The sequence below is a fragment of the Psittacula echo genome (assembly GCF_963264785.1).
Source record: "Psittacula echo genome assembly, chromosome: 8".
NCBI classification, from domain to species: domain Eukaryota; kingdom Metazoa; phylum Chordata; class Aves; order Psittaciformes; family Psittacidae; genus Psittacula; species Psittacula echo.
The window spans coordinates 5125207-5150320 of NC_137744.1; the positions used below are offsets into that span (position 1 = coordinate 5125207).

General features: G+C 45.6%; 1 protein-coding gene across 1 annotated transcript in view; it reads left to right on the forward strand.

Moving 5' to 3' along the window:
• EDA (ectodysplasin A) overlaps positions 1–25114 on the forward strand; it is a gene marked incomplete at both ends in the record, with an annotated part of 69912 nt that overhangs the window by 21385 nt on the left and 23413 nt on the right. Inside the window, one exon of the mRNA XM_080624785.1 lies at positions 20998–21103. Coding sequence (XP_080480911.1) covers positions 20998–21103 — 106 coding nt within the window. The remainder of the gene's footprint in view (positions 1–20997; positions 21104–25114) is intronic.

Consider the following 25114-nt stretch of genomic DNA (forward strand, 5'->3'; position numbering starts at 1 on the left):
GTTTCCGGAACTGTGAGCTAGCAGCGTATTGCCTCTCCAAGCACCCTTGGGTTGAACCAGCCCAACCTTCTCCAGACGTTTTGTATGGCCCCAAAAGGACACAATGCTTTTCTGTGTACCTTGTTTTTAAACACTTCTTTTTCTTTGATTTTGGCCTCATTTTCTTTTTCTCCCCAAGTCGCAGCTCCTTCCTCTTTCTTGCACATTGTGGTTATTTTATATACCTAGAGAATACGGTCAAGGCTCTTCCTTTTTAGCTACAAATATAGACTTTGTTTTCTGTTTTGAGTCCTAGCTTGGATGTGGGTGGGCTTCACCCTTGCAAGAGCTCTGTAGAGCAGGAGGAGGTGGTTGGGTTGGGGACAGTTTCACCCTAGTGCATACACGAAAGATGTTGATGCAAAGGAGCCTCCTTGGCCAAAGGCTGCACCAGAGGCTTGTGGCTGAGCCAGCGTTTTCAAACCGGATCTCCTGAAACGCAGCCCAGCGTGCAAAGACACCATGCCACCGCTCTTCCCTAAAGCTCTCGTTAGCTGTTCTTGCATTCAAAACAGAGGCAAAAGGCCAACAGCAGAGAAGAACACCTGCCTGCATGTTTTATTTTGAAACCCGTATTGACTTATGAGATCAATGAGTTGATGTCACTTGCACCATGCAGAAGGAATCAAGGAAAGCCATTGATGTGCCAGATGTGTGGTTGTAAAATCTGCCGCCTTCGTGGCCGCGTGAGAGCAGAGTGGTTGGTGGTGCTTTGCCCAGGATTTCTTGTATTTGGTGAGGAAAGGAGGCAGGGAGATGGTGACTGCAAAGGCTGTGAGCGGTCTCTCTGCAGTAAATCCTCCTTTCAGCTAATGCTTGAGCCACAGCAGGCAGGAAAACAGAGATCAGTCAGCAGCATTTGCCAGCAAAGCATTGTCGTTTCAGCAAAAGGTACTTCTTTAATACTTAGGATAGAATTGTTCTTTAAACATCATTTTCCATAGGCAGGACATGGCCTGAATCCATAGAATGGCCAGTGGTATTAAGGATAGATTTCCTTGATTCATTTTTGGGGTTTTATTTTAACTACTTAATTTCCCATTTAGTGAGGAGGGTATAATTCTCCTTAGGAATAAACTATAAGTGTTGTAGCTATCTGTTCATGCTGAGCTGGTGCTGCAAACATAGCCTTCATACCTCCATCCAGCAGAAAGGTGATCTTGCTGGATCACCTTGCTGAATCTTGCTGTTGAGAGCCATCAGTAAAAGATCCACATCCTCCTCTTCTGGACAAACTGCCCTGAAGGATGTTCCTTGGGCTCAGGCTGGGCCCCTGGTCCCATGAGAGGTGAGGACCTAGGGGACGATTGCATATGGTGTTGGAACTGGGGATCCTTCTGAAAGGCAGGAGGGAGGGAGCACTGGCAGGGTCTCGGTGCTGGTGCTTGGTCAGCCCCAGCCAGATCGGAATCAGTGCAGGTTAAGAATGGTGACATCCAGTGAACGGGGCTAGATCCTGCTGACCAGCAAGGTGCTTGCATTCATATTGCTGTCTCGCTTCTTACCTGTGAGAAAGAGGTTTTCCTCTTGCTCGCTGGCTGTATCAGAGTGCTTGCCTTTTCACATCTCCCCACGTCCTGGTGCACAGCTCCTCTGTGGGCTGAGGGCTCAGATCTGCTTCTCGAGATGCGCTGGCGCTGGGTGAGAGGACATTCATGCATCCCTGTGGGAGCTGGGGGTGCCCATGTGTTCCAGCATGGGGCTGCCAAACGGCTTTCCCTCGGATAGACCAGGATCCCATGCAATCCTTGGCAGCAGCTCTGTTATATTTCATATCAGCAGATCACCTGCTTCTTGTTGGAAGTGGTAAGTCTGTTCTGGCTTCATGTCAACACTATAGCAGGCATGTAAGCCTGTTGTCAGGCAATCTTCATCTTTCTCAGGCTTTTGGATCATGAGGGGAGGATCAACCAGATGTCCTCAAAATCCTGCATATCCTGTAGCTGTCCTGCAGCCAGCCTGGAGTGCAGCAAGGAAAACTGCATGCAAGGCTTGCTCCTCTGCATCCCTCCTGCCTCTCCTTGGTCAGTGTTTCTCCCTTGGAGTGCAGGTTGAGAGCAGGTTAAGGTGGGACCTTGCTGCATCCATGTGGACAACCAGAAAGGCTCTGAGCTTGTCCTGCAGATTCTGCAAGGAAGGAACGTATCTGAGACTTGAACGGTTTTCCTCTACAGACCTAAGAAAGGGGATCAGGGCAGCATGGCTTGGAGGACATCAGGTATTCAAATAAATAGATCATTTATTTGCACTAAGTTTCTCACTTAAATGGTCACCTGTCTGAAATAGCTTAGTTGGAGCCCTAAGTCCAGACATTGAGGTTTTTGGTTTCAGACCATCTGCTTACTCCAGGATCTTCCTTTGGAAAGAATGTGACATTCTGCGTCAGCGCTTGCAGCCTGTAGCTGCTGCAGAGATTCTCATCCTGGTTTTAGGATGAAGATTTTGGTCTTAACCTGGGAGTCAGAGCACGCACTTCAACAGCATCTTAATGAGCTTACGATTCAAAGCTATTTATTATCTGTTATGACAGGCCTTTTATTATGCTGGAAGACTAATTTGCATTGCTTGTAATTAACACTGTAAAATGTTTAAACAAAAGTACAGATAGAAATTAAATTTACAGGCATTGAATTCAATAGCATTAAAATAAACCTTTGATTTGCTTTTCTCCTTTGGCAAGAAAGTGATTAGCTCAAATTAAATTTACGGAAAGCTCTCAACTTGGAATGAGTGATTTAATGAAAAAAAGGCATCCCAAACTGCCAGAGCAGCTTGAAGAAGAGCCGAGCTTTCACTTGCAGAAGGCTGTCAAAGTGAAACTTAACTGTTTCGGGTAGGAGAGGTACATACCCTGAAAACCTGTGTCAGGACGTACGCAGGCAGGATGGTGGCTTGGCTTTTCAGAGCCATCAGTCCTGTTTTTCATCCTCTAGCAACTGTTTTGGAGGCATTGAGAGGCTTGCATGGAGTGGCACAGAGATTTTATTCGGTTAAGATCTTCAAGCAGGATCTTGCCTGCTGCGATCACTGGGTGCTAGCACCATGTCATGCCTTTCATCTGAGCCTTGGGATCCTGTGGAGGTGGCATCGAGATGAGCAGGTCAAACAGATCTGGCACAGAGCACCATGCACCACCATGGTTCTCCTCAGGTGGAGGCAGTGCTGTGGCACCCCAGCACCACGTTGCCCAAGGGCAGCATGTTGTCTGGGGCCATATCTCATCTTAGCTGAACCTGGGGATATTTTGCTCCAGTGCTTCAGGTTAACCATTGTATCAGGTTCAATGGAAGAGGATTGTGGGGTTTTTAGAAGGTTTTTTTGCGTACCACTTCTCCGCCTCCATTGCTGCCTGTCATCTGGCAGGGCAGGGATCTTCCTTCTGCCTTGCATGTCAGGTCCGTTCCTTTGAGGCCTAAAACATGGTTTGTAAAATCAGCCTTTCCAATGGTAACTGATGCCTGAGGAAAAGGGAATGGGAACTGTGTCCTGCCCCCTCTGTTCTGGGGCGCTGGAGGCAATGGTGCGGGGGCCACTGCAAATGTGTGTCTGCAATCAGTGAATCTCCTGCTGCAGAGCACACAAGATGATTCTGGAAAAGTCTTGTTTTACAATAGAAGAGGCTTTGACATCTTCATCCTCAAATGAAGTCATCAAACTGAGGCCGTTTCTGCTCTGATTTATGGAGCAAGCTTTGACAAAGAATTACATTGCGAGAAAATGGTCTCTTGGTAAGGTTTGGATTCTCTTCTATTGTTTCGGATTTTCTTGGTTTATGGCTGTGATTAGTTCTAGCTATAGCATAGTTAGAACTAATTTGTAGCGTCTGGAGCCAAGGCTTTGAGTGGTCCATGTGTTGGTATTGAGCTGCTGCCGAGATTAATGGGTGAGTACATGTTGCCTGGGGTCAGGCCTGCTGTGATTTACAGTGTACAGACCTCTTGGGGACTGCTCCAGTCTGTCTGGCAGAAAGTTATGGTAGTTAAAGAAATAAGGAAGGTAGGGTGCAGCATGTCTCTGTCTCTCCTTGGTTCTTCTGTGATGCTGAGTTGCCCAGGAAAGTTGGGGATTGGAGGGTGGTTTGTAACCTCAATGCTCTCAAACCAGAGTGTGTTTGTTCAAAACCTAGTTAGTGGGGTTTTGCTGTAGAGGATGTTCAGCAACAGGTTTGAGTTTGAAGAAGCTACAAGTAGTTAAAAATTAGGTCTGGACCAAAGGTTTGTAGCTGGAAATTCAGGTACTGGTGAAGTGGATTGGAAGTTTCAGGTCTTTGTCTGCTCCTGGGCAGTTTGATAGCCTTAAAAATGGCATTTCCTCCCAAAATCCCTCCTGTATCAGGGTGAAAACCACTGGCAAGGACCTGCCTTTATAGAGGACATGAAAAACTGAACTAAAAGCAACTACAGCTAGAAAGCAAGTAAAAATAAATAACAACAACAACAACAAAAAGCTGGCACGCACCAATGCCTTGAGGAACGATGATGGAAATTATATTTTTATATTTTCTTGAGCAGGTCATGCACAAACTGGATTTTATATTTTTGGGGTTTTCGGTAATTTTTAAGTTTCCATCACTCTGCAGCAGGAGTTCGTTTTGTCCTGGGTTTAAGTATTTTTGGTTTTGGATCACGCTCATTGCGCCTCCATCCAATGGAGGATTGCCTCTCACTGTTTTCAAAAGATAATGCATCAATACTGGAACTTTTAAAGTTATCTGTGTTAATCTGGAAAGATTGTCAGCTGATACAACATCTCTTTCAAACCCTGCCAGGGTATTCGGGAACCTTTCTTCTTCCCCCTCCTCCCCCTCCCAGGCTCTTTGCTTATGTAGGCACTGTGTTTATGTGCTCCTCCAAATTAGACTGTAAAGTCTCTTGGACAACATATGACTTCAAGCTGTCGAAACGCATTTTGAACCCATGTGCATATTTTCGTTACAACTGCATGCCCCAGCTACCCAATGCACTTGAGATGAGCATTGTCTCCTACCAGAAGAAAGACAAAGATGACCTCAAGCTATATAGAAGCTTGTGTTTTGTGCCTTGTGTAAGTCCTGTTGGGTTTTTTTGGTGGATTTGTGAGGAGAAAGCCAGCCCTTCAGCCACTGGGTAATGGAGCTTTGAGCATTCGCTCTACAGAAAGTAAGAATGAATTTTGCACAAGTTATTTGACTTAGGATAAGCTGGGAAGAAGGAGCATCTTGCTAACTGTGTCAGTGTCTGCTAAAAGAGCGTGTCTCTGTTTTAAGAAGGATTTGTCATTCCCAAACTACTGATTGTGAGGCAGGAATAAAGCTTTTTCTCTTCTCATTTTGTTTGGTTTTGCTTTTCAGTGTAATGTTCTGGAGTTTGCAGTTTAAGTCCCTTAATCAGCTGGTAAGAAAAGTTGTGAAATGAGCGAAGGCACCAGGTTTAATGCCTAGAGTTTGATAATTGTGTTTTGTTTTTTAAGCTTAAAATCAGAGGGGTTTGGTAACATGACAAGCTGGAGGTATGTATCAGAGACAGGACTTTAATTTGAAATTTGTTTTTTATAATAGTGCTTTTTAAAGAGCAGAGTCTCTCTATATTTATTGTCAGTTTCTCTGGCAGCACTGTTACTGAGAAATGACAAGTTAAGAACAATGTCGTTCGAGTTTGGGGGGATTGGGATGGGGTTTTTTGGCTCATGCAATGGAGATCAAGTTTTCAGCTGAGGAGCCCTGGTCAGCCTCGCAGCTGATGTGCCCCATGCTGAGCAGGACCCAAGATGTTTGCAGCTGGAGTCTGTGCTCAGAAGCCTGCTGTGAGCAGCTCGTGCCTCAGTGCATGAGCTCTTGCCCAGGCAGATGGCAGGAATGAGATAGGGAGCAGAGCAGCTATTAAGGGTATTATCCCAACTTCAGTCATAAGCCAGTTGCTAATCATAACCTGGTCTATGAATACAGGGTCCTCAAATCTGATTGCATTTGAGCAATGGAGCACTTTTACCTGGTCTAGTGGAAGGTGTCCCTGCCCGTGGCAGGGGGTTGGAATTGGATGAGCTTTAAGGTCCCTTCCAACCCAAACCAGTCCGGGATTTTGTGGCCTCCTCTAGACTTGCTCCAACAGGTCCACATCCTCCTTATGTTGGGCTGGATGCAGGATTGCAGGTATGGTCTCACAAGAGCAAAGTAGAGGGGGGAGAATCCCCTTCCTTGCCCTGCTGGTCATGCTTCTTTGCTCTCAAAAGATATGGTCTGGCACTGGTGTCAAGAAAGGATGCTGGACCATGAACCTTTGACTGCAGCAGAGCTGCAGCTGTATGAGATACTGGAAGCTGACTTGGAGATGCTAAACCAGGAAAAAAATGGGACAGCAGCTTCCACCGTTGCCTCCTCATGTGTTCCCCTGCCCTAAATCACTCAGGACCCTGCATGCAGCAAAGCGCTCTTGGGAGGGTCTTTGATGAAAACCTGTACATCTCCTAGATCATCGGGTAGCACAAGAGCAATGACTGATTGTTACGGTGCTTTAAACTGTTGCTAACTTTTATTGGATATTCTGCTTAATGCATGTGTAAGGGAATTATCTTGATAAATACACAGTACAAGTACTGCTTCTGGCTAGAAGGATGATAGCAGCTAATCCACAGAAACATGCATGGCCCAACCTTTTGTTGCTTTCCATTTTGCATGATTTTGCAGAACAGGATATGTCAACACTCTGGTGTCTTACAAAGAGCCACTTAAGGGGTGTGGGTGAGCACGATAAAGCAGGACCGAAGGGGTAGGTGTTGGGACATGCTGATGGATATCGTGTCTGCACAGAAACAGCTGTTTTATAAATCCCTCCTCTCTTTTGTTAATGGAAAACTGACAGCATCCCAGAAGAAAGCAAGTTCAGGAGGTGCAGAGTGCTTTGCACGTTCAGTCAAAGTGTAATTGGTTTCTTAGCAGAGTTAGCTGACTTTTTTGGGGGTGGGTTACATTTTGTGCTTCTGGGGTGCTGTACATATTTCATCCCTTTCAGATGCTCTTTCTCCTTTTCTGTTTTTTTCTCGGCTCTAAAAGTTGAAAGAGGGCTTGGGTTTCTTCTCCTTTTGAATGTTGACCTTGCTGCATAAAGTTGTCTGGCTTTCTGCTCTCCTTGCCGAGTGATATATGTGAGCATCTGGTAACAAGGGGGGGCTTGATCATTAGTTTCTCTGAATTTCCGTAACTAAGATCACGCATGTACTGCAGGATTTCTTCCCAGCATCGCTGGACTGGCCGAGTGTTCCCATGTCAGACGCAGCCTTTCGTTTAGAGCCGCAGTGTGTAGGGCTGCAGGCTGAGCCGTCCCTCTGAGCAAAGCAAAGGATGGTGGCAAACGTCTCCTTTTGGGGGGTCTAGCATATTCTGGTGTTGCTAAGTGTATCTGAAGTAATCCAGTCTGATGTTTAAGTTCACCTCTGATCTGAAGCACCGTGGTCTCCTGCCTTCCTGGGCATGCGTTGAGAGCTCTGGTAGGCTGCTCTGTGTTATCAGTATTGCTCGTGACACCAGTATTAACATTAGGATGTTCTTCATGTTCCATTTTTACTGAGCTCGAGGGGTTGCTGCGGGAGGGGAGGTGGTGGGTGAAGACTTGAGCTCCCACTGTGCCCAGTGGCACAGTGGCAGACATGTGCAGCAGCTCTAGCCTCACCGGAGGTGCTGGGGTGCACTGGAGGTGCTGGTGCCTGGTGCTGGGGTGCTGCTTCAGCGCATTTGGCAGACGGATTTAATTGATCCCAGGGAGGAATCTGGGAGTGAGGGACCAGAGAGCACCCTGGGCCTCATCGATTTTTCAGCACTTCTACCTTTTGAAAGTAAAAATTCAGCCACTGAGCTGTGGGTGAAGCTCAGGGGTGAGCAGGATTGACCCTCTCGAGGGGCACAGATCCCGTGGATGGCTGCTACCAAAACACCATTATCTAAATGATGGTGTCATTCCAAAATAATCCATTTTATAAGGCTGTTTTATGGGTAGTTTCTATTCTTTGCTACCTCCTGTTTTTGGGGGGTTTCTTTTTTCGAGTCGGGACAATCAGATCTAGCACAAGAGGCTGGTTCTTCACGTTGGCTGTGGTCACTCTGCTGTCCATCTCAACTTTGCACTTCTCCAGTCTGCTAATAAAACATCAAATTGTTCTCTTTGCATGAAAAGCTAGGAAGGTCCAGAACCAAGTCTGAATGTGATTCAGACCAAGCATCTCCATCTCCTTTTGGGTGCTGGGTGTCAGATCACTACCATTATTAAAAATACCAAAAGCATCTCTCACCTTCGGGACCTTAAGATCTCTGCATTTGGGTTTTGAGCATCGTTGTCTCCATGTGGATCCTCAGTCATTTGGTTTCCCTGATTGCAGTATTACTCATTTCTGCTGTCCTGGGTTTTTCCTGTGGACTTTGTCAGGGCAAGCAGGTAATGCTTAGAAATTGAAATGTGACTGCATAATATGGCTTCTGGCTGCATTAAATTCATTCCCCATGGGCTTGGGGACATATCCCATGTGTTGTTCTCCAGTGCAAATGATTGTTTAAAACATCCATCTGCTTTATCTGCTGTTCTGTTTACAATTGCCCTTTGTAGTTCCTGGCAGACTCTTGTCTCCTCTGCTTTTTGTTTATTTAAGGCTACGGTAAAATGTCCCTTCCATTCAGGGCGTGTGGGAGCCTTGGGTCGGGGGAATAAAACATCATGACACCACAATCATCCCAAGAGCCTGGAGTGACCCAGGCAGTGGTGGTTCCAGCTGGTCGCCGATGCTGTTGCTCCTCAAGAATGGGATTTTGGCCAGATCCTGCCCTTGGCCTGTCTTGGGCTTCGCAGGCGGAGTAGCTGGCTGCATCCGTAACCAGTTCTTAGCAGATTCAGTGTGTACGAGGGGAAAAATAAAGTACACTTAATTTGTAGCAAAACCTGGCCAGTGGAATAACTTTTGTTTGGGCATTGAACCAGTGTGATGTCCCTATTTGTCTGTCTAGGATGATTTAGAAAGCCAGTTTCGGCTTTAGAAAAAAAATAAAGTAAAAATACAACAAACAAACTCAAACTGAACTGTCTGAAAAACCCAGTGAGGATATATTTGATACTTTTTTCCTGGCAAAAGTTAAACAGTTTCCATCCTTCTTCAGTTTCAAGCCTTCAGAAGGTTTACAGGTCCTTCTTTAGCACACGTTGCTTTGTGTCCTTGTCCACACTTGCGTGCTGACAGCGCTGTAGGCTGGGCATGCATGGGGCTGCACAGGCTTTGGAGTTTTACTCAGGTTTTGTGTCCCCATCGCAGACCAAAGATGACCTGGGGTGACATTTGGAGAAGTTGCAAAATTCTGTCTGTAAACAGTATCTATTTTTTTCCCCTCTTATACTAAGCCCCAAGCCATGTAGCTGTTCGTCTCACCCAGAGAAGTAGGAAAATACTCCCTGGCTGCAGGAGTGGGTTGTTTTCCTAATTTTCCTTCACTACAGCAGTGTTCCCGTCAAGGGCGAGCATGCAGAGTGCCTGGATGAGACCCTCAGTGTGTGTGCCACACCAAGGTGCGTGTTGGAGATCTGTGGGACATGGTGAATTCCTTGTCCTCTGCTGCTGGATGCGTTGCCTGTTTCCCAATCATGTTGGGCAAAAGCTTCTGGCCAGCTCCAGGGTTCAGAGCTGGGGGTGCCTGGTATGTGTGTATATATACTCTTTGAAGCCTCACTGCCAGCAGGACATGGGTTGATAGAGGAAAACTTTCCTCTTCCGTATCTGGTACCCAGCAGTTTGCCGGGTTAAAAAGAAGATGACAATGATAAAATGAATGATTGTAAAAAATACAGAGTGACAAGATCAGATTTTCCTGGGGAGGAGTTGTCAGGGTTCCCCTCAGAGGAGCGGGTCAGGAATACCTTCTCGCACTATGCATACGCTTACAATTGAATGTTAAACTTTAAGATTGCGAGTAAGCTGAGGGTAAGTGGTATTTCAGAAAGATTTGAGAGCCAGCTTGCGAATCTTACAAGCCAGCTTAGTCCTCATTTCAGGAATAGGACATGGACAAAACTGTTCATGAAATCTTTTTTCCCCAACTCTTTCACCTTCAGAAAGCCACTTCATCTTTCGGTGCGTTGCTTTGTAGTGTCCATACAATGGAGAAAGCAGCTGCTGCAGTGGCACAAGCAGTGTCCAGCGGCTTTAAATAATACCAAAATACTTCAACCCATCTTGACAAACCAGTAGGACTATACGAAAGCATTTTGCTTCTGTCAGAAAGTAAGAACCTGTAAGGGAGCCACAAGCAAGCGCTTCCCCAGCTCTGGTCTCGCACAAGAGCAAACAAAGCCTGACTTGAGGCAGCTGCGCAGCAGCTGGCCCGGCTCGCTGGATGGGAACATCTGGATGGTCTGACAACGTATGGACCCTCGCGGCATGAGATGTTGTGCTGACTGCTGCTGTGTGCAGCATCTTGCTGTCACTGCTCTCGGCTGTTTGAAAGACATGCTCTCTAGTTCGTCACATCAAAGTCTCAAGCAGAAAGGCTTGGCTTGCACAAAACTAACACCTCTCCTTTCTTGTCTAGTGCTGCTGTGTCTCTTGCCTACAGCTGGGGACTGAGTGGTGTAATTGAGGTTCATTTGCCGAAAAGATAATGTAATTCCTTTGCTCAGCTTCAGCATGCACTTGCAGTACTGTGCCAGCTGCACCTCCGACTTCATGGACGGATGCTCAGATGATGGGGTGGTTTGGTGTAGCTTTATTTCTATTAGAAGCAGTCCTGCTTCCATGGAGGGAGTAAATGGGGAATGTTTTTCTGATTATGAATCTGTCTGGTCCTTACAGCAGCAAGTGGAACTGGGTTATTTGGCAGCCTCAAAGCTCAGTCTAGAATATGGCTGGGGATGTGTTCACTGCTGGTATTCAACTGTGTGAGATAGTGCCTTATGGAAAATTCAGACTCCTGAATTCCTCACGGCACTTTTCTGCTAGTTTCCGCTTCTGCAGCATATCCTGGTGTTTCTTGTTCAGCCAGGCACCATTAGCTCCTTCAAAGCCCACTTGTCTGCCGCTCTACGGGAAATGGTGGTTCCTGGAATCCCGGGGCAAGACCCAGCACTATTAACCCAGTCAGTCCCCACTGTGCTTTACCGGGCGCTGCCGGCTGCCATCCCAAGCACAGCCTTTGCCTTTGCAGAGCCGTCGGAGTTCCTTTGTGCCACCTCTTGCTCCCTCAGCTGCCCAAATAACACAGAGCACATTCGGAAGGATGAGGAGATGGCACAGCCAGCAGGCGAGGCCAGGCTGCCATAGGCTTTACTTCTTGAAGGTGCTATCTGTGAAGTGATGGTGGCTTTTTTGCTTCCAACAAGTCCCGGTTTGGACACTTTTCCTTGGGGAATACGGTGTTTTGCAATTCCTGCATGGAAGAGCATCTCTGGCATGCCCCAACACCGCGCCCCAGCTGTGCCTTGCGGTGACTTGTTTGCATTGCCATGCCCTGAAACAAAATGAGCACTTTCAGAGCTCTTAATCCCGTTTGTATTAGATCATAGTCTCTTTTGACATTAATTGCAGTGGATCTGATTAATTAGGCAACAAAGCATGATTTATTTGAACAGATTAATTTTATAGAATTAAACTGGCAGCTGCCATCTCCCACCGCAGTATCGTGTGTTCCCGCTGGTCCGGGAATCAGCACTGAAGCCTTCATGGTTTAAATGGATGTCTTTCTAAAAGCAGTTCAGGGCCAAGGTTGTGAACTGTCTGGTGCCGGCTTGGCAGGTCTGGACACAGCGCTGCTGCCTAACCCCTGTGATTAGGGATGCTCTGCTTGCACGATGGGAGTCATCAATAAAAAGGGGTCAATTTGTTTATTCTTGTGTTTCTGGCAGTGTGGGCTCAAGTATGGAAAACTATTTCAAATGCATTGGTAATAATTCAATTGAGATTATTTCCCAGTTGCTGTAGTGGACTTTTTAATCCTTGTATTGGATGCATTATGTCGTGGATGTTACATTTACAGTGGACTTGTTTTAATTTTCATGGTAATACTATTTGATTTGGACTACTTGATTCCCTCCTCCTGTTTCCTTTCCTTCCATCTTTCTCCTTCCAATAAAATGTCATAAAAATTAATCATAGCTGAAGGCCAATTTTAACATCCAGATTTAGAAAATAGGATTTTAAAACCCATGTGCTGAAAGGAGAAATGCATTCTAACAGGAAGTCTTTGTTTTGTTATGGCGCAAAAAAAAAAGTCTTTAAAACTTTATCTGAACAGTTTCTAGCAAAAAGATTTCAAAATTATGAAGACTTTAGAAGATTTAAATGAAAGGGGAGGAGTGGGTATTGATAGCAAGTGCAGAATTAAGTTCATCAGTTCCAGTGTTTGGCAGGTGTTCTCCTTTGACTTTCTACTGGAGGGATCATTTCAGTGTGTGAATCCAAACCCATTCTGTGCTGCAACTAGTCCCATCTCAGGCAACGGTGAACTTTGAAAGACAGAAGGACAAATACCAGAGAACTGAGAAATGTCCTGAATTCAGGTACTGCAGGCATATTTGCCTATGGAAAGCTCCAGAGCAAGATCTGGTGTGTCTCTTCTGCTGGTTGGTCATCTCTTGGAAGAAGGGGTGGCTTTATCACCGTGAGTGTATGTCTGCTTTGGAAACAGGGTTCAAGAAAGAGATGAATTTGTTCAAGAAGCTGTTCTTCTCTGTTTTGGATGTTGGGACTTCACGGCCCCTGTCTTATAAGAAACATCTGAAAGTGGTGCAGGTTGAAGGCATTGTGTAGAAGAGAAGCACACTCAGTGGAGGCTGGCCCAATGGCATCTACTGGGAATGGTCTCTCTGTCTCATTATGGTTCATGTTATAGCAGTTGTGGAAGCCAGATGAGATCAGGGTTTCTGTCATGTCTAACAGAACATGCCAAGTGTTTTCAAATGTGGCAAAAGGGAACGCTCTGAAGGAGGAGACCCAAGGGTGGTTGAAGGTGAGCCTTTGCAGGCTGGAGCAAACCCAGTTCTTCATTTCACAGGGTAGCAGAGGTGCTCCAGGTAGAGCAGCAGAGCCCTAAAACTCTTTGCTGGAACAGTGCCTGATTTAGGGATTTTGGTTTTTTAAGAGCCATTATGGCTTCAAGGAGGATTGTGCTATTGACCTCATACTGTCCTGAGTGTACTGGAGAAGGTCCAGGCCATGAGAAAGCATGAGCAAAGGCACAGATGGAGAAATGAGCAAAAGGAGAAATACAGCTGATATGGAATCACTTAAGCTTACAGGGTTTTTCCCCAAAGCAAGTGTGCCCAGTGCCTTTTAGAAGTGACAAGTACTTTGATAATATAGATGCTAAAGACCAAAAAGAATTGCTGTTGGTATGCAGGAGAAGAAACCATGACCTCCATATGGAGGGGGACGTAGCCCAGCTGGCTGCAAATGGGACTGAAAAAGACCATGAAGGCTAATTAAAATGTGAAAAACTGAGAATTCATACTAATAGACAGCAGATCTCTGGCGCTGGTTCACAGCTAAATTTGATTTCCTTGGGAGACAAAAGGAACTGATTTAAGTTCCTTACCTTGTGCTGACATTGATACTTTTCAGCGTTTTAACTAGTGTGTTCCCAGGGAAGTGCTCAGTTCCTGCACGTCTGCTGTGCCCAGACAAGGAAGCCAGCAGCGGGGATCTCTTACTCTTGCTACTATTAAAAATGTTACTACAGGTGTCTTCATGTATGGTGTTAGACTTGGCTTTGACCTTGTCCTACTTCACATCTGGGTTGTGTTCTTAGCTTTTGCTTTCCATGCCAACAGGTGTAATACATTGGAAACCTCAGCCCTTGCTCTGCACTGCGCATAGCTGAAGGTTGTGTCTGCTTGCCGTGCTGGAAGCATTGCACCTCCATCCACTGTCCCCATGGGAGGCATCAGCTCGCCTCCAGACCAAGGCGGCTCTGCAGAAGGGTATCTCAAGACAAGCATTTGGGTAAACAGCCTTGTCGAACAAATCACAGTCTTTTCAGGCTTGAGATGCTGCTGGCTTGGTATCAGATTTAGCTATCTAGGTGCTCCTACGAAGTCAGTTGTAGGTGTGATATGCATGTAACCCAGGGATGTGGACTGTTAAGACAGTGACCTGCTCCTGATTTTGAGGGTCTTTTTGTAAGGGGGAAGGGAAAAAAGCTTTTGTTTTGAAGATAGGCTTTTTTCTGCGGAATGCTGTGGCATTTGGTGGGTTTGTTTGGGCGCATATTTTACTGCTGAAGTTGAAATGAAATTTAAAATATTTAATCTGTTCTGGTTTCCCTTTGTGGGGACAGGTTATTGATTTTGACAGTAAAAGCTTGGTAGCTGTAACTAGGCTAAAAGATGGCTGGTGTCGTAAACCTAGGAGTACTACTTAAAGCTCTGTAACACACAAAAAGGAGGAAGGGAGAGGAAAGTTTCTGGGGAGGGTTCGGTTCTGAAGGGAAGTTTAAGAGCTGTGATATACCCTTCAATGGCAATTAATTCACTGTCTTCGTTTCTTTGTAATGAGGCTTGAACTGATAACTGGCAGTCAGATTTAATGCTCTGTGCTGAAAAATACAGTGGCTTTCCTGGGTAATGAAATTAAAATACCAATAAAAACTTAGGAAAATATGCTCCCTCCTCTTTTATTGTTCTCTAATGATTTTCTGTTACCACAGTGCCTAGAAGACCAAGGAGCATGACTCACTGTCCTTCTGAAAACTGGGATTGCGCAGTCCTCTTTGGAAAGGCTTTTCAATCCAAGGACAGAAGAGATTGGCAGATCGAAAGCATCTCAAACCCACTTTCTAAAAGTGGTGGTGTCAGTATCTGGTGCAGTGCCACTGGTCCATGGCACTAAATTGTCCACCTCCATCCATGCAGCCAAGGTCATTTCTGTTTTCTAATGGTCAAATGCTTGCTTGTCTTCTTCATTGTCGCTTGTTATGAAGCTCCTCAGGAGTATTGGGATCGGAAGCTGTTACAGCTCCCACCCATAGGAATAGCTTAGTCCTCCCTGTACGCAGTCTTCCTGCCTGGCTTTGGATAAGCATTGCTGATGCTTTCATTCTCTAGATTATATAATTGTTTTGCCTGATAGCTTTGGCTGGAAAAAGCTTTTAAAGACCGCTGCTGGGTGTAAAAGTCCTTGGTGAGGATCCTTATGTGCAGATCGGAATGAGGGGGAGTTGCGGTGGGTTTCATATCAACTCAGAGCTGATGGTTTGTGCCCCTGGGACCTTGGGCTCCAGGGTGAATAGCTGGCGAGAGCAGGGATGTGGCTAGCATTGGGATGAGAGGAAGGATGACTGGGAGCGATGTGAGAGATGGAGCAATAGGGGCAAGAAGAGTTTCGGGCAGTTGTGAAGAAGAGGCCCATACTTGAGCTTGCACAGGGGAAAATAGAAAAGCTGGTGGAGGGGTTTGCAGAGGATGGCGTGTAACCTCCACAGCCCTGGAAGGGGTGCGTGCAGCTGAGCTGGGCTGAAACCACCAGATCTGGGGAAGGAGGATGGGTTGTGAGAATTCCAGCTTAGAGAAAGTATAATCCCTACTCTCTCCATCGCTATCTCCAACCAGGTTCTGGTTCATGCTACGTATTATGTTACAAGAGCTTTGCATTCAGGGCTGTGGCTTGTCCTGCAGACAAGACATCGTGTATAAGTTTTTGGCACGATGAAGTGGGAGTTGCTTACTCTTTCACTTCTTGCATTTTTATGAGGACAAGTAATGATGGCAAAAAAAAGACTTAAAATACGTTGAATGGGGTTTGAGTTTTTTTCCCAATGAAGCAAAGCTACTCCCCGAGCTTCTTTCTAGTCTGTTTGAGAAATAAATAATCTACTTAAATAATCTACCACGTGTTACCAGAGGCAAATTTCTGACGAAGGACAATGGGGGTGATACTCAAGTAGCTGCTGCTCTCAACCGCAACCTCCGATGGCTGAACTTCAGAGCACCAGAAAAACAACAGTACTGCTTGCAAAGAATGCTTCTACAGAGCTTAGGCTTGTTATTAGTCTTCTCATACTAATGATCTCCAAAATTGCAAATTATGAGGGAATTTGACTTTAACAATAACATTAAACAATAATGAAAGAGGATGATTTCATGCTTTTTTTCCTCTGGTGCTCTAAGACATTGTGCTGTAGGAGAGTGTGGGTTTTATTGATTAGATCTAAAGCTGGCTGGTCTAAGCTTTCTCATGATTATTTGGAAGCCAACTTCATAATAGTTGCAGGCAGGGAATTCTTTGGGGGTTTTGTTAGTGATAAATATGTTCTGCAAGACTTTGAAAGAATGCACTTCTCACTGAAAAGGGCTTGTGCACCTGAACCCTTGCGTGCTTTTCCCAATTCTGCTGCCCATCAGGAAGAAGACTCTGGTTCTTCCAACCGACTTGGCTCTGCCTAAGGACTAAAAAAGCCTTTTGTGCATAATTGCATTGGTTGGATTGTAATTTTCCACTTCTCTCATTTTCAAGCTGTTTGACCGTTGGAAATACATTCCTTTGGTGCCCAGGGGACCTTCAATCCTATAAAGTGTGTCTGAGGGATATGCATTAAGGCATTTGCAGAGGGATGCAATTAAATACACAAGCCTTAACGGTTATTCCAGCATCCCAGCATTGTTTTTCTTACTGCACATGGTTTGTATATCCAGCCGTAACTCTCTCATACATTTAGGTTTCACAGCCTCCTTCCTATTTTATGGTACCTTAAAAAGATAATCACGATATACATACAGACACACGTCTCTGTTCTTACTTCTCTAGAGTGTGGAGTGTCCATCTTACAAGCCAGATGAGTTTCTGAAGTGTAGCTTTCAGCCACCTCTGTGTCGTAATGCTGCACTAGTGTCCAGCCAACAGCACGTCACTGAGGGTTGTTTCTCGTTGCACATCTGTGTGGCTGCATCATATTTTGCTAGATGGGTGACAAACATCTGCTCATTCTGCACTGCAAATCCTCTCCCTTGTTGTGAACACAACAAATAACAGCTCCCTCCACCCGAGGTAGATTTCCTTGAACCCCTGCAGGCTGGCACCGTGGTTTTAATGCTGTTACTTGGCACAGAGTGCTATGGAAGTAGTCTCTAGGACAAGCTACTCTCATTTTGCTCACACCAGTTGTGTTGGTCACCAAATGTGGAGTACTGATGTGTAACTTCTTCAGCAAAGCTTGGTTTCAAGGGGATTTGTCCCAGAGCAGTGTGTGCTCATTGCCGGCATGGTCACAATTGCTGTCACAAGCTATTTTTATTGTAGTCTTTTCTAAGTAAAAGGTATGTTTCAATCATTCACCCTCACTGTAACTTCTCTTTCTGACTTGGTTTAATTAGAATGCCAAAGTTTAATAGGTAAATGAGTTTAGCCAATATTTAGTATTTTTCTGAGTGATAAGTGTGATATAAGAACAAAACCTGGGTGAGAACAGAGTGGCAGAGTTAGGGTTCTTCAGCCTTGAGAAGAGTCTGGGTCCAGGGAGACCTTAGAGCAGCCTTTCAATATGTAAAGGGGCTTATAAGAAAGATGAAGAGGGACTTTTTACCACGGCCTGTGGTGACAGGACAATGGGCAAGGGTTTTAAACTGTGAGGAAGTAGGGTTAGACTGGATATTAGGAAGAAATCTTTTACGATGAGAGTGGTGAGGCACTGGCACAGGTTGCCCAGAGAAGCTGTGGCTGCCCCATCCCTGGAAGTGGAGGAGGAGGAAGGTCTGGCTGGGTGATGTGCTTTGGTAGCTGTAATTTGAGTTTGTGTTTCATTCGCCTTTTTTTTAATCTAAATTTTCACATTACTTTAAATGGTGACCGAAGCATGCTTAGAGCCCCATAACATGAGATTTGTGAATAGAAAGGCTATTTTATCTAGGAAAATAAACATATTGTGTATATCTATCTCCTGTACTTCCCCTTCTGATACTAAACTTCAGTGGTTTTGTTCAGATTGTGAACAGCTTTCAAGTCTCTTGAGGAATTTTCATTGTTTCACTGAAAATGACAAAACCCGTCAATCAAATGAGAAATCAGGGTGTTTCATAGAATCATAGAATCATAGAATAGTTAGGGTTGGAAAGGATCTTGAGGTCATCCAGGTCCAACCCCCCTGCCATGGGCAGGGACACTTCGCACTAAACCATGCCACCCAAGACCTCATCCAACCTGGCCTTGAACACTGCCAGGGATGGAGTATTCACAACCTCCCTGGGCAACCCATTCCAGTGCCTCACCACCCTCTCAGTAAAGAATTTCTTCCTTAGATCCAGTCTAAACTTCCCCTGTTTAAGTTTTAACCCATTACCCCTTGTCCTGTCACTACAGTCCCTGATGAAGAGTCCATCCCCAGCATCCTTATAAGGCCCCTTTCAGATACTGGAAGGCTGCTATGAGGTCTCCACGCAGTTTCTCTTCTCCAGGCTGAACAGCCCCAACTTTCTCAGCCTGTCTCCATACAGGAGGTGCTCCAGTCCCTGATCATCCTCGTGACCTCCTCTGGCCTTGTTCCAACAGTTCCATGTCCTTTTTATGTTGAGGACACCAGAACTGCACACAATGCTCCAAGTGAGGTCTCACGAGAGCAGAGCAGAGGGGCAGGATCACCTCCTTCGACCTGCTGGTCACGCTCCTCTTGATGCAGCCCAGGATACGGTTGCTTTCTGGGCTGCGAGCGCACACTGCAGCCGGCTCATGTTCATTTTTTCATCGACCAGCACCCCCAAGTCCTTCTCTGCAGGGCTGCTCTGAATCTCTTCTCTCCATTCCGAATCCTTGTGTTTTTCCAGGTGAAACTCTTCTCTGAATTATTCCAAGCCCACTAGTAACTGTTTCTTTACAGCACGAGAGGGAGGATGGCGTATGAGGGTACAGCTTCTACCTGGCAGGAAAATAAATCAGAGTATTTATCACTGATCTCTGTGCCAGTGCCCAGATGTGGAGAAGGAGGTGGCATTGCCTGAGCTTAAAATTATGCTGCAGCTTTTTTGTTGGGTTAAAATTGTATTTGTAATAGGAGGGACAGGAAGCCTGTTTGTTTTGACACAATGAGGGTTGTGCCATTACAAAATCTTCTTGGGATGAAAAATGTCGGGTTTGGCCTTAGCGCTGGGAGCAGCTCGTGTGCCACTTGGCCACAGGCAGCAGGGTGGTTTGGGGCGGGAAGCTGCACTTCTTCACAGGCTGGTTCCCCACCGCTTCGTTTTCAGGGCTTTTATTTAATCATCTTTTGTAAAGCTTGGATAAGAAAGCCAAGTAATAACAGCACTCAAAAGCAGCACTGATGGTTTCATTGATGTTTTAACCTGAATGATAATGTAGTTTGTTCCTCAGTTCTTCATCATGAGAATGAGATGAAACATCTCAGTGTTTCAAATTGATTTAAAGAAGTGGTTCAAAAAAGCTCTTTTACTTTTTGCTCATCCCTTGGCCTGCTTGGTTGTGTAGGGGAAAGTACTGGCAGTGCCTGCAGGAGCATCCTGCTCCGGTGCTCCGTGTCTGGGTCAGCGAGGTGGGATGTGGGAGGTTAGAGAAGATGGGCAGTGGGGACCTGTGCCCTGTTCTGTCCATTTACTAAGATGCGTTGTAACTCAGTCTTTGGCTCTCCATCTGACTCTGTGTTGGGTCCTTCCTTACGTAGATGAGTGCTGGCTTTGGTCTTCCAAGTCTCATTCATAAGATTGCATTGGATCTTGTTGGAGTAAAGCAAGATGCAAATGTAAAATCCAGCTGCTATTTAGGAAGCAGGAATGGGGATGCTCTTTGCCTGGAAGAAGAGTGTGTGCATGGGAATGAACTCAGGAATAGGTGTTCGTGTGTGGAGCTGGGAGGTAGGAGATGGGAGGTGAGAGCCCCAGGGTATGTCAAAAGCAAAGAGAGCTTTAGAGATTATTATTTTTAATAGGTATTTTTATGGCCTGTAGCTGAAGGAGACGCTCTTAACTAGCAATTCATGGAAGGAGTTTATCTTTCTCTGCTGTTTCAAAGATGCTTTTGATGCCACAGGTTTTGTTCTTGGAACAATAATACACTTGATAAACTTTGGTGCTGCTTTTGTGAAGCCTCTTTATTCTTGTCTTAGGCTGTATTTAGCTTGTCCGTGTGTTTATGGTTCAAACAGCTGTGATGGGGTTTCCTCAGCGTAAAGAAAACCCCATGCTGGCCAGAGCAGCCCTGGTTGTTGGTGGGTGCGGTAACCGGCAGAACAAGGTGTTTGGGCCCTAATTAATCTTGTGAAATTGCTAATTTTAGGAAGTGGAAATAGCTGGGGAAAATGCTGCTGGTGATGAGCTGCTGCACCCTGGGGTAGCAGGGAGGACTGGTGAACCAGTTTCTGGGTAAGGGTGTTGATTTAGTAACTGTCAAAGAGTTTTTAGTGCAGCAGCTCTTTTTTTTCATGAACAAGAGGTCACTACTTAAAATTTTTCCCTCTTGGCAAAAGTCATGTTATAAAGACGTACTTGCCCTAGGTTTAAAGTGTTAATTTATGTGGTATACGGAATTGGATTTAAGGGTCCCTGAAGACCTGTGAATCTCAGTAGCTAATAAGGCTCGCAGAAGAGAGCTTGAGAGAGGAAAAACTTACTGGCAGTGAGTAGCACTGGTGAAAGAGCTCCAGGATTGAGCAAGTTTTGCAGAGAAAAATTAGAAATGATTGCATCGGCATGTGGGGTGTTTGATTATTTCCAGCTATAGATCTCTCCTGACTCTGCCTGCGGCCACAGCTCCTGTGCCTCAGGGGGTTGCTTCTCCCTGCTGAAGCGCTTCAGGTTGAGTCTTCCCAAGTCTTAGACCGTTTCCAAGGGCACACAGCTCCCTGTGGTTTCCCTTGGGATGAGCTGAGCATCTCTGAGCAGCCATCTCGTGTCCCCTATGGCTCTCTCACTCAGCTCAGCAGAGCTATCCCTGGTAGAAAGGATTTGGTGTTCAAGCGCTGATCTCTCTACTCAGCTAAGCCGTTCTTGCCAGAGATGCTTAAACTTATCCTTCTTCTTCCAGCTGGCCTGGCTGAACTTCTTTCACCCTGAAGACAAGCTGCACGTTGGAGAAGAAGGTAGACGTGTCCGTCGGAATAAAAGGAGTAAAGGCAGCGAAGGGCCAGACGGTGAGTCCTGCTTCGCTCCTTGCTGCTGTGCGTCTTGTCCTTGCACAGAGGAGCAGAAGACTGACACTTTTTTCAGTTCATGGTTCTGATCATGGTGTACAGAATTGTGTATGTGGTGGGGAAAGAATGGCATCTGTGGGTTTTAATAGTTTCTATCTGATTTTGATCGCCTTTCCACATGAGGAATGCCGGTAGTTCTGGTTTCTGCATCTCTAGATCTAGTGATTTTGTGCAAATTAATGCTGCTTAGTCATTTTGTCCTTGACTCTTTTTCTCTAATGGTGAGGCTCTATGTTCATTTATGGCTATAATTTGTACTTGTATACATATATTTATTATTCTGTATACCTGTGTCTGCTTAAAATCAAGTAGCTATTTGTAGTCCAACAAACCGCTGTGAACATCTGCAATACAAAATGGTAACTGCTGTAACAGGGTTTTGCAGCACAATGGAGCCTCAGGTGGCTTCAAAGCCCACGTGAAGGGAAGTCAAAGTTGTACAGAGCTTGTATGAAAAGAGCAGAAAGTTACCAAAAAATCAAAATTACTTGTCTGTGATTTGGTAAATATAAAAGCAAGGATGTGTGATACTGCCTTCACCTTCAGTCCCTTCCCCGAGCTTGAATCCTGCCTTATTTCAGTATGAGAATTTTCTTTCCGATGCTGTTCTTGTTATGACTGTCCAGCTGCACTGTGGCATGAGGATTGCTGCCCGTGTCAAGCTCCTGGAAGAGCTCCAGCATTATCCCTCCTGCAGAAAAGCACAGATCCATTTTTATACAAAGAAGCAAAGGGGACTGAATGCCAGGGAGAGCAGGGAAAGAAATACTGGATTAGCGGTCTGTGCATGGGTTAATGCCTGCTAAGCCCAAGTCCTCACTGCATTATAAACCTCTCAGTATTCATCTTCCTCTCCAGCTCCGTGGCTTCACGAGTTTCCCATCTCCTCTGAAACCTTCGCAGTTTCAAAGTGGAAGAGTATTTCCCTGTGGCTCTGCTCCAAGAAAGAGCTTCATAAAAGTCCTGGATTCCTCCTTCCCAGAACGCTGACAAGTATGATGCATTTGGTACAGACTCCCAGAGTGATTCTAGCTCAGTGTGGTCCATCATCTTTAGAGCTGGTGTCACTCTGATGCTCAGATGGCTCAGGCTAGATCCAAGTCCTTTTGCACCGACTCCTTGAAACCTATTCCAGTGTTTTTGCAAGTTGCTTGTATAAGTAGCAAGTTTCCACTGTATGTGAGTGGTGTAAATGGAGTGCTGCAGGCAGATGTTGGGAGGAATTAGATGAGCCTGTTAGGCTGCCTAAGGCTGCCTTTCTATTGCCAGATGTGCAGGGAATCACTGCACAGTGAGAAATAGATACTTAAAATTGGTGGACTAATGAAGGCTTTTCTCCTCATCCTTGTGCCCAGGTGAAAACATGTTGTACTTTATAACTTGCACCCCTTTCCCAGATTTCCTTTGTGTTCCCTGAATGCGTCAGAGTTGAGTCCCTCCAGAAACGTAGCACACTTGCACTGGTGCAATATGTCTTTTTGTAAGTTAGGGGGTTTGACCCCATAATGTGAGGGAGATGGGGGGAAATGGCTAGAGTCATTATGCTAGCAGCATTAGCATGGCAGGTTATGTTGGAAAGCAGTTACTTTGCATTTGGCCATCTCAGTTTTATTAGGTAGAGCAGTATTTAACAAGTGTAAGCTCTCAGGGTGGGTGTAATAACTGTCAAACCAGTAAATAGGCAGAGCAGCTTTCTTGTGTAGCTTGTTCGTTTCAGATCTACGTGAAGGAATTTTACTTTTTAGAGAAGGGCAGTGAATCATTAAAAAAATAAGTAAAATCATGTCACAGTCCTGATCACACCGTTTGCTCCATGAGTTTTGCGAAAGGAAAGTCGATCAAATCTTTGATCTCTGAAGAGCCTCCAGAAGATAAAAGTGGCTGAACTATAAATTTCCAGAAGGAAGGAGATGTGCTTTCCACTTGAGGCCTCACTAATATTTATCTGGAATTAATTTTATGAACTTTCAAGTCCTTTCACACATGCAGTGAAAGACCAAAGTGATCCAAGTGTGGAAGCCGTGTTTGGAGGGAGGCTGCTCAGTCCCCTTCCACGGCTGTTTGAGTCCTGCTCTGGTACCAACAACAGGAATGGCTTTGATGATTTATAAACATCAAAGATAATATAGTCCCATTCCTAAAAGTTTTCTTTCAAGTCTTTGGCTGTGGAAAAGGTGGGTTTGAGATGGGTCGGAGCTGGTCCCATGGGGCCAGGGGAAGGTGATGGATGGGGCTGCATGCTCTAGGCACAGGGATTGGACATCGGAGGCTACAAGCAGCAAAGCTGCTCCCTGCTGAAAAACCCCAAGAAATATTGTGTGAATAGTGCAAAGCCATCGGTTGGATCCTGCCACCTCCAGGCATGACTCCAGTATTTCGAGGGCTCCTCCTTTGAGGACTCCGGCTTCAGTCCCACTTGTCATTTTTATGATCGTGTTTGCTTAATTTTTGTCCATGCCGCTCCACACACAGTGCCCTGCATCCAGTTGAGCAAGCCAAGGTCATGTCCTGGGATGAGATGCCTGCCTGGCTCCCCTCTCCGCTCGCTGTCTGTCCCGCTCTGGCGCGGGTCACCCTGCTAGAGGCAGACAAGATTAATGGCAGGCTGATGTCCATCCCAGTCCTGAGGAGCACAGATCATCTTTCACGCCAGCTTCCTGTCCGTGCCTCCAAAACCAACATTTGCACAGCTTTAAAATCACCACTGTTTTTGTTTTTTGGCTCCTCAAGGCCCAGGATTATCCCCTTTATAGCTCCACTTCGCAGTGTTTTTTCCACTCTGTGTCACCGACTCCACCTGTCACTTCATTTGCTTTTGTTCGCTAAAATTTGACCCTCTCCAATGTCTCTCTTTCATTTTTCTCTTTTTTTCCCCTTTTGGTGTATTTATGCTGCTGTGGAACCGCTGTTGCTCCCAGATTAACAAATCATTCTGGAGCTGGTAATTAGCAACAGTTGTGCTAAAAGGAACCATCAAGAATGTTAAATTAGTCCACTTTTAAATAAACTGTGTATGAAATGTTAGATCTCTGTTCCCAAAGCACCAGTAAAAATGCTGCTGGCTCTTTGCTAACAAAGCCAAAATATGGGAGTAGCATGGTTGTAACTACAGAGACAATTCTGTGCTCTTGAGGTTATAAATAATGACAGAGCATTTATAAAGCAGATGTCAATTGGACTCTTTAAAAAACATTGTTTAAAAAAAAGAAAAAGAGTTTCTTTTTCTCCTACTTTCATCTCTGTTCCCAGTTAGATCCCTGCCGTGCTGCTTTCCTGGTTTGTTTGGTTTTTGCTTTTTGGTTTGGCTTTTTTTTTTTCCCTTCCTAGGTTTTTTCATATTGAGCTTGGTGAGAAACATAAGTGATTGTTATCCATTCTTTGATTTGGAGCATGGCAGCTGGGAAGAGGCTGAGCAGATGGCTGTCCTTAAGCTGACAACAATTTGGTTCCTACTACTTTGGCAGTCCTTACTGCCGAGGAAAGTCCTTGATGAGAACTCACGGGTTTCAGTGCTGCAGATTGCTTTTGTTGAAATGAAAATCAAATTCTAGGAGAGCAGAAGCTCGTCTCAAACCCTGTTTCTACCTGGAGCTTGGGAAGCGATGTGCCAGTTACGTGGGTTCAGTGTTTCACCCTGTTAGCGTTTGCTCGGTGGTTTTAGGGTGGTTTAGCAGGTAGCCGATGTCAGTGCCTGGCTCTCTCCATCCTCAGGCAGCTTCTGGTCCTGCAGGTGCCGTGTCTCAGCTGTCCCCCCTTCCCTGGCAGCACTGACTATGCAATAACCACAATAGAGACTTTTCCTGCTGGCTTCCTCTCCTTTGCCAAGGGCAGGTTTGACCCTCTGCCTCCAAAACAGTCAGTGCCTTTGTGTCGGCCCCGTGCAATTCCCCAAAGCCCAGGCATTCCCAGAAATGCAGATCCGTGCAGATCTATGAAGGGCAATAGAGCCTT